The 9,914-nt window shown below is 43.3% G+C and overlaps 1 protein-coding gene across 1 annotated transcript; it reads left to right on the top strand.

Annotated features, from left to right (window-relative positions):
• The first annotated feature begins 3,277 nt into the window (after nt 1–3,277).
• Nucleotides 3,278–8,452, top strand: LY6CLEL (lymphocyte antigen 6 complex, locus E-like). The gene is made up of 3 exons (XM_418413.7): nt 3,278–3,357; nt 6,907–7,026; nt 7,841–8,452. Exons 1-3 carry the CDS (start codon nt 3,306–3,308, stop codon nt 8,047–8,049), a joined length of 381 nt encoding a protein of 126 aa, XP_418413.1. The 5' UTR covers nt 3,278–3,305; the 3' UTR covers nt 8,050–8,452.
• Nucleotides 8,453–9,914: the final 1,462 nt, after the last annotated feature.

The raw sequence follows: 9,914 nt of genomic DNA, 5'->3' as shown, positions 1-9,914 counted from the left end.
AGTCTTCATGTGATTGCTGCAATGTGGATGACTTCACCTCTTAAAATGGGTCAAAGTAGCTCCTCGAGATGCTGGGGATGTTCAAGATAAGGATGGTGCTGCTGGAGTTCTCATTGAGAGGTGGCCTCTGTGCCAGCTTGGAGATGCTGGCTGGGTAGTTTAGGAGAAATTTCTCCTCTGAAAGCATGGTGAGATATTGGAACAGGCTGCCCAGGGAAATACTGGTCACCACCTGTGGAGGTTTTCCAGAAACATGGAGATGTGACACTGAGGGACATGGTTTAGTGGACATAGTGGGAATAGGTTGAAGATTGGACTTGATGATCCTAGCGGTCTTTTCCAACCTTCATGATTCTATGATTCTAAATGGTCGCTCATGCCTACAGGGATGGGGATTGGGCAGAAAGAGCTTGGAGAGGTGGTGATGCCTGATCACATGGGGTGATCTCTTTTGCTGCTGTATTTTGAGGCTTGAGAATGGGAAAGATGAAGTGGAGATCCCAGAGGAGCTCCTGGAGCAGAGCTCTAAGATAATGGAGACTGTCAAAGGACGTGTACTCCTGGAGCAAGAGGGTGCATAACTCCTGGTGGAACACCATACAGGAGCTCTGTTTTAGGAGGGCTTAAGTAGAAGTAACACCTGGAAAAAACTCCTGTTTGCAGCCCAACTGGGTTGGGGAGTTCTGTTTTGTCAGTGCTCATGGCAAACTGCAAAGGGCATGAACTTCTGCACCACGGTGAGAAACCACAGTGCTGGCTGAAAGCTGTGAAAGGCTTAGTCACTCTGTAAAGATTTATCTTCTGGGCAACGAGAGTGTCCTGGCATTCCTTGAAATATGAGATAGGCCAGCTGAAGTGTTGTGGAATTTCTTTTTGGAAAGAGAAACAGAAACTTGGCTTTTGCGCTTCTCTTTAATCGCTTTCTCCATCACTTTTCCTGTATGCTAACTGCATTAATTTCTGAAATTATTCTTAAGGCTTTGGGCCAACTGGAAAATCTATAAACAACATTAGAATTAGGCACCACAGTTAACTTTAAATTTCAGCTTTCGTTTCATGAAAAAAATACACGCTTTCACCAAAATAAAGAAATTATTCACCCTTCTCCTGTGGTGACTTCAATAAGGTTTAGAACAAGATGAGCAAAACACGACGAGCAAAACACACATCCCCCTCACTCTCATTTAAATCCCTTGCTTCTCTTTCCAAAATGTTCTGGAATTTCATAACATCTAAACACTTGCAAGCTGTAATATTCTCTTCTCTTTTGCCTGGGTCTGTCTGGTGACCTCTTTCTATCGCTTGGATTCTTTTCAATCTATTTCACCTGGTATTGATAAGAGTTGAAGATAGCATTAAAATCAGAGACACACATGGGGCCAGTTGCAGGAGCATACAAAAACCCTGCAATAACTCCTTTAAAAAATACACTCTCTCCATCTCCAAATCTCAGCAGCTTGCAGGAGACAAGACATATTTTGGTTTTTGCTTGGATGAAACTACAAGGGAGGGAAGAAAAAAAATGTGCCTGGCAGATCTGCTATTTCTGTACCTGTTAATGGATGCTGCTGGCTGAAATAAACCTGAATGTGGGCTGCCTCTGCAGTGCAATGCACAGGCTGCAGAATGACATTGCCTGGTGGCTGAAGCACCCGTCTATGCTGTTACCTCGAATAGTCTACAGTAAAAGTTGGTTCACCAATAAAGACATATGAAATCTCTTCTGGATTGGAGATAATAAACTATTTCAAGGAAATGAGGGCTGCAGTCCCTGGTATGCAGGGTGCAAGCTTCTATTTTCCTCCTGCTTGGTACATTACGAAGGCATTGGCTTTCCACGACCAAACAACACCCCTCCTTTGAGCTTTATTGGTTAATTGCTGCCTCTGTTCCAGATGAGTTTCATGCCCTACCGATTGAGAAAGCAGAAATTTCCTCACCTTAGTCACGTAAGTCTCCATACTAGTAATATTTCTACGTTCAATTTGCAAGACACTGGAAAGACTTACATCACCTGTAGAACTGGGCATGCCTTTCCAATGAGATAATGATTGGAGGTGGGTCCTACTGGAAGCTCAACTATCTAGTGGGAGGTGGAAATCCAAGCAATTTTGAGACCAAGAAAAAAAGAAAATACAACAGATGGAGAGCAGCAAGGGGCAGAGTCCCTGTCAGAAGCCTGGGGCACACAGGTTGCTCTGAGTGTCATGTGCAAGGGAACCAGCTGGATCAGTTTTGGGACTGTGCCTCCATCTCAACGGTTAGATGGCAGAAAGACAATGGTGGGAGGAAAAGGCAACAGAGATCAGAAGGAAATGAAGAATGATCTGATTTTGTACAGGGAGAGAGGTTGAAACATGGTAAAAATGGAGGAATAAAGAGCACTGTATAGAAACCCAAAGGAGTATTTCCATCAGGCATTTAGAATAATACTGGTTGGCTATCATTCTTTTTTTTTCTGAAGACTTAATGAGTTGAGAACATTGATCAGGCAGCCCCTCGCTCTCCATGCTTTCACTGTTTTGTTTCCTGTTGTTTTTTTTCTCCCTGACATTTATTTTTTTGCAGTTCATGAGAAAATTCACAGCTTGCTCCATGTGATGGGGGTGGATGTTATTTTTATTTTCTAATTTAGGTGGTCCTTGTCACTGCCTGGTGGAATTTATTTTCCAATAAGAGAGTATCTTCCCTCATATAAAATACCCACTTTTTGAACAGAAACATTTCGGATTCTGAACTGCAGTATTGAAAAGACTCACAGAAAATTATATCTGGTCCCCTATGAAATGCAGTGGAAGGAGACTGCTCTTGTGATCTATCTGTACTGAGAATCCTGGGAGACATTTTGAAGATGCTTCAATCCCAATTTCAATTTCAAATTCAATCCATTTCCATATGCACTAAAACAGTTGTGTGAGGATGGGATCCTGGAGGATGCAGCCTTTGCTGAGAGCCTGGAAAGGCGAGCACTCTCTTCTCACGTGGACTCTGTTTTGTTTTTGTGTGTTGCTTTTCCTCCACTTATCCAGAATTAGAAACTGTTTCATACTTAGTACCAGATGAGTAAGCCACATTGTGAAATAACTCAGAAAAGAATAGGGGGGGGGGGGAGATATACACTTGTTTAGATTTCCAACAAAGCGTATTTCCCCATACAAGCCCTGACACGTTACTCTCAATCACTCATCATCTGACACACTGCAACACCATGGTTATTATCCTAGGATAAAAGCAAACACTGCGGAGGTATAAAAACTGCCCCGCGTGCTCTCTGCTTATTTTGGAGGCTGCGAGAACTATAAAGGATGAAGGCTTCTCTTCTTGTCGTGCTTGTCATTGCCCTGTGCACGGAGAGCGGTGAGTCGCCAAGGGTCATTTTGCATGAGCAAAAGGCCAGAGCTGGGGCATGTCTTTGACGGTGCAGGGTGAGGAAAGGATTTTGCAGCACAAATGGTAATGCTGAAGCTCATTGTCCTCTAGAGGATATTTCCTTCCTCAGGATAAGAACAGCCAATCCTTTCTGTGGGCTGCTGCTTTCCTATCAGAAGTCACAGAACCATAGAACCATCTGAGTTGGAAGGGATGTTTAAAGGTCATCTAGTCCAACTCCCCTGAAGTGAACAGGGACATCTACAGCTAGGTCAGTTGCTCAGAGCCTGGTTCAGGCTGAAATTATGCTGAGGAGCTGAAGTGGGGGTTGAGATACTCTCTCACCTGACACCTTCCAATCCACTCCAGCATTTGGAGTGGCTCTTTGTAGGGATCTGAGAGCTGTAAGTCTTGTTGGAGCTCCATGAGAAGGGGACTTAACTGAGGATTATACGGAACTGAAAGTGGTAATATAGAATCATTGGTAATATGGAATCATTGAATCATAGAATCGTTTGAGTTGAAAGGGACCTTTAAAAGTCATCTAGTCTAGCTCCCCTGCAATGAACAGGGACATCTACAGCTCAATCAGAGCGCTCAGAGCCCTCTCAAGCCTGACCTTAAATATCTCCAATAAGGCTGCAAATTTGACCTATAAGAAAATATAGCCTTTCATTTTTTTTTTCTTGCTTATTTATGGGTTGCAATTACAAACCTTAATCACCTAACTCAATAGAGATGTTTGTGTTGCAAGAAGCAGCAGCCCCGTTTCCCATGTCTTTCCTGCAGCTCCTTTGTCAACACTGATCCCAGGTTTGGGATGGAACCGCAGGGTCCTGTCCTCATTCTGATAACTCTCTCTCTCTTTTTTTTTAATCTGAACATCACTCTGACTGTTTCAGGGGAAATATTTGATTTCCTCAGCTCAGATGGCTTTTGCCCTATTCTGATCCTAGAATAAACCTAATCTTTCTCTGACTCAGTTGTAGGGCCAGAGAATACCTGCAAATTACTGTCAGTTTTAGTTCCCACCTAGCAGAGCACCAAGGCTCATAGTTAATTTGAGGCTGTAAATGTCTTTATTGTGGGACTTCACGGGCTTTAAACTTGGCATGTACTCAACGGGGTGGAGAAATTCAGGGGCAATAAAGTCAATCCCTTCCTGCAGCTTATCAAATATAATCACATTTGTTAAAAAGATCACATGATGAGACAGCAAATTCACTAAAGCAGTTGATGAAAATTAAAACATAGGCAGCACTTCTTTGCTGTGCAATCTAGCCAGAAGGCTGGTAGCTGTTCCAATTAATCTCAAACCTGAATGATTTTAATGGTGCAAATTCTGCATCTGCCAGAACTTGTACCTTCTAATGCCTTACATATGTTAACTGTTTATCCACGTGGCTCGAATTATTCACATGAAAATCTTCATTGAAGAATACTCCATTTCATTTAGAGCACAGGTCTTTCTTCCTAGACACAGGATACCTTCAAGGCAGCCACATGCCTCCAGAGTCATCTCTAGTAGAATCATAGAATCATAGATATGGAAGGGACCCATAAGGATCATCAAGTCCAACTCCTGATTGCACACAGGACCACCCAAAAATCAGTAAATGCTTAGAGAGAGAGAAACCTCACAAAAAGGTAGTTGGCGAAGTCTCTTGCTTTCCCCCTCCCACGGCAACAGGACTCTTAAATTACTACCATTGGGAATCTGGAATGAAACAGGACTTGGGCATCCAACAAGCTCCACAATTTCCTGCGTAGATCCAGTAAGTTTCTCTTAATTGTGATTAAAGCACAAAATGTATTACATGTCTAGAAAACTCAGCCTGAGGACTCTGCTCCCGTGTATGGCTATCAAGGTGAAAAGGGTGGTTCCCAGCAGGGTGGAGCAGAGATGTGCCTGGTTGCGGGTTGCACAAGAGAAGTGAGCAAGGCAACACAAGTATTGAGCTTGGGAAAGGAGAGAGATGGTATCTGAGACACTGCAAGCCCAGCCACCCAACCTCTGTGTCCTCTGCTAGATGCTATTCATCAACAGATAAAAGAAGGAGGGTAGAATATGCGAGGACTAGAGGCCACAAGAAGAAAGTGAAGGTCAGTGCTGAGTGGCTGTGAGAAGGGAAAATGGGTTGTTAGCCACAGTGGGGTGAGGAAGCAGCTTCCACAGACAGAGAAAGATGGGTGCTTCTTCCCTAAAATTCATTTTTGTGGTTTCCTATGAGATACAGTGCATGCTCCGGTTAATACAGTGCATTAACTTGGGTTAATGGTAGGGAGTGGAGATTCTCTTTGGGTCAGACAGACTTGTCTGACCCCTGTTTGGGTCAAAGAAGGGCAGAAATGTGGTAAGGACATTGCTGGCAAAGGTACCAAGAAGGGCAAAGGAACTTGCGCTAGAGAGAAGGATGAGGGAAAAGAAGAGCAGGGGAAACAAAGCTAAGGGAGATTGCTGGCACAAGAATAAGATGGATATTAACTGGTCACAGACAGGGATAGCCTGAGAATGAGAAGAATGAGACTAATCCCCTTTGGGTGGCATTACTGCAGGAGTGTTTGCTCCAGATAAACAGATGAGCAGGAAATTCCTGTTATCATGCAAAGAAACCTTCCCTAAGGATCTCTTTGCTATGAATGACTGCTTTAGCTTACTTGAGCACAAGCTGTTTTCATTCATTCCTATTAGCAAAGCACTTTGCAGATGCACAGGGTTACAGATGTACCAAATTTGTAGTATTAGTGAGTCTTCACCCTTGGATGGCTATAAAAAGGATTGTGCTGCAGCTGAGGAGCTGGTTTGCTGAGCCATGTCATCCACAGAGCCAGGATTGCTTCCCAGTGCCGGAAAGCTCCAAGAATGAATTCATCAGATGCATCCCTCTTCCCACCAAACACTGAGATAGAGAGCTACATGGCTTGTCTCTTATTTGAGATATGTTGTGGGAGCATGCAGGAAAAAAATCACACTCAGTATGGCCAGGGGACTTACTCTCAAATCTCTCTTCCTTTCATGATTCAAGATTTTTAAAAGAATTCACTGTTGGTCCACCTGTCTGTTCTGAGAAAGGTTGTTTAGGCCAGGACTCTTCAGATAACTTGAAGGGAATGCAAAAGAGAGTGGACAGGAATCAGCTGGTCTCTTTCCATACAACAGCTATTGGCCAGCAAATGGAGATGGGGAGAGGTGTCAGAAATTGGGTTAGAAAGAGACCACGAGAGCCTCATGTTGCCAGTAGTAGTAGACTGGGAAACTCTTTCCAACAAATATTTGTGATGCCACAAGTTTAAATGGATTCAAGTGAGACTCAGGTATCCAGAAGGGATGTCCCTTGAGGACTACTAAATAAGCAAACCACAAGAATTTGAACTTAAAGCAATTTTGGTCTGAAAGAGCAATTTTGGTCCAAATTTGGATGCCTGCCTGTGACTGCTGGGCTTGACAGATTCTCAGTCTGGACAAGCACCACCGGTTTTGTGTTCCTACAAATATTTCTAGAGATGAGTGATGGATGTTGTGTGCTTCTTTTGCAGCTTTCTCCCTGAGATGTTTCTCATGCAAAGATGCACCTTCCAATATACACTGTTTCAGTACAACCACGTGTGCTGACCATGAGAAGTACTGTCTTACAACATATTCTACTAAGGGACTCGGTGAGTGTGAAGCTTTTTCTAGGGCTCTCTTGACAAAAGAGGTTTGAGTTTAGGCTGACTGCAGGTGTCCACTCATCAGGAGGTGTGACAGAAGAATTAGAAGGACCATGTCACAAAGACAACAAATATTGCTTCAGGTGTGAACTCAGCTAATTCATCTCTGTCACAATTTATCGTAACAATGCTTGTAAAACACACCCAGGAGAGGGAAACAGTGGAAAAGAGAAGATTTCTCCGCACAACAACCTTGTCTAATCTATAGACTTAAAGATATATTGACAGAGTGTTGGAACTAGAAAAGACCAGGTGCTGTGAAAGGGACAGAGCCAAGGCAAGATGATGATGACATCTTCATAGAATACTGGAACCACAGCGAATCACAGAATGGCTTGGGTTGGAAGGGACCTCAAAGATCATCTAGTTCCAACACCCTGCCATAGACACGTTTACCAACTGCTAAATCAGGCAGTAGATAAGGTTGCCCAGGGCCCTATTCAACCTGGCTTTGAACATCTCCAGAGATGGGGCAATCTTGCACTAAACAAATGTATTAGATCTCTGAATTCATGCTTCAGGTTCCATTCAGCTGGGCCTGAACATGGCATAGGAGCCTTAAGGTCAAGGGATGATCTCCATAGGTCACCTATAAACAGATAATGATGCAGTGTGCCAAGGCCCAAAGGAAAACCATCAGCATTCGGTATAGAACAGTACATTCCCCACTGCATATTGTGCAGACAGTTTATCATTTGTTAAAAAATAGAAGATAAAAAAATCTGACTTTTCCCCTTGTTCCCTCTCTCTCCCACTTCAGGCGATGACCGTCAGCAAAGTATTACCAAGAAATGTGCTGCATTTTGCCCATCAATTGACCTGAATATAGGGATTGCAGGTCTTGCCACTAGCTGCTGCCAGACTTCCTTGTGCAACATCAGTGGGGCCAGCAGTGTGAAAACCAGTTACACCGTGATAGCTGTGGGTGTCTTGGCCAGTCTTGCCTGCATCCTCCGTCTGGGGCTCTAAAGGGGATGGGGGGAAAGGAGCTACTTGACCTTGCACTGCAAGAGTTCAGTATCTCAACTGTACAGAAGTTTCTGCCAGGGTGAATGCCATCCTGTCTCTTCAACCTGGTGTGTCACATCCCATCGGTAAATATTTTTACTCTTTCCATGCTCTGACAGCCATGCACAAGAGCATGACCCTACCTCAGACTGGTGTTTGGAACACCAGGTATGCTTTGTACCATACACAGAGTACCATACAGGCACCATCTCTCCTGCTACATAACTTTATAACTCCGTGCATTTTTCCCCTTCATTTTGGCCCTACAATCCTCTTGTGCCATTTTTCCCTTTATACCATTTTCTCCCGTTTGATATTGGATTTGCTAAACAGAAGCTGGGCACAATAAAGTGTTATTTTAGTCTGTTGTGTGTGTGTGTGTGGTATGGCACATAGGGTGGAGCAGCTGGGTGCATCCATGTTACCAGCAACAAAAGTAGAAGCGTTAGTCTGCAAGTCGAATGGAAATAATGCTAAAATATATTGCATTCACTTTGGATTCACATTGGGAAGCCTCTTCTAAGGTTTTCCTTAGTTGTGTTATTTTCTTTCTTTTTCTTTTTCTTTTTTTTTTTTTTTAATTGGTAGAAGTGTAATTTTGTAAGTTTATTTCAGAGTAAACTCAGTTCTATTTAACTTGCTTTCGATTTCTCTTCTGGGTCAGCTGGTGGAAAGTAAATGGCTGCTGAGCTCTTCAGCAGGCAAACAGAGGGGACAAGGTAGGACTGAAAATGAAGGGATCTTGAGCATTAAATTTTTCTTAAAATGATTTAAGAAATCACTTCTTCCAGTGGAAGTTGCTTTATAAGCATTACGGATTATCTTGAAAAGAAAGAAAAGTAACTAGAGTGGTGCTTAAAGGAAACTCATCAGAAAAAAAACAGGTGGTTTCTACCCTGTGTGTGCTGGAGTGTATAACAAACACTTAACTCTGAGGACAAATCTCTTATGCTTGCTAGTCAAGTTTTCTCCCTGCGTTAAAATTGAAGGAACTCATTCCCCTTTGCTGACCTTCCTTGTGGATAATAGCTGTGAATGAGAGATTTGCTCGCTGAAACTCTTTCAAAGTGATTCACTCAACGCTGAAATGCTTTCTCCTGAGCTGGAGAAGCTCTCCATTAGGATTACTCCACCAAAGATCTCCCAGGGTAATTAGCTGGGTGCAGCTCACCCAGCTGGTTCTGTCTCTATAGACTCACCACACAGGCAGAGCAGCTGTACATGTTGCTCACTCAGTTGGGACTGGACAAGAGCAGAGGAACAGCAATACTGAGAAATATCTGGATCTTTATAATAGGTTTGCAAAGGAAATGTGGTCTTACAGCCCCAGCTTACTCAACCTGTTCCTGCCCCTTTTTGTTTACCCTTTCCCCTTCCGTATCTGACTACATGCTCTCTGGCTATTTCCTAGCCTTCCTTCTTCATTCGGTGCCAGCCTGGACTTTGCTTCCAGTATTTATTTTCTTGCTAGAGATACATCTCACTTTTTTTCTCCTTGGTGCAAATGCAAGGTTGGCTAAGGATAATCCATCTTTAGTTACAAGACTCTTTGTTGTCCCTATGGTTTCTACTGCACTGCCATTCTTCAACTGAGCTGGCTCCTGCCTTCTATTCAATCTACTGCCTTCACCTTTCTTTCCCTCCTGCCAAATTTAAAGATACTTTTGTGGCATACACATTTGAACATCTTGAACAAGCGAAGAACTTCCACGACCATACTCTGCCCTCAAATGGTCATACTCTGCCCCAAAACAGATGATATGGTTGTGAAAATCAGACTGTTTGAAGTAGTCTCCAGTCTACACCATCCCCAGCCTTAGGATTTC

Source organism: Gallus gallus, chromosome 2 (genome assembly GCF_016699485.2).
Source record: "Gallus gallus isolate bGalGal1 chromosome 2, bGalGal1.mat.broiler.GRCg7b, whole genome shotgun sequence".
Taxonomy (NCBI): Eukaryota; Metazoa; Chordata; class Aves; order Galliformes; family Phasianidae; genus Gallus; species Gallus gallus.
The sequence above is the reverse complement of the archived record's forward strand: the minus strand, read 5'-3'. Positions and strand labels throughout refer to the sequence as shown.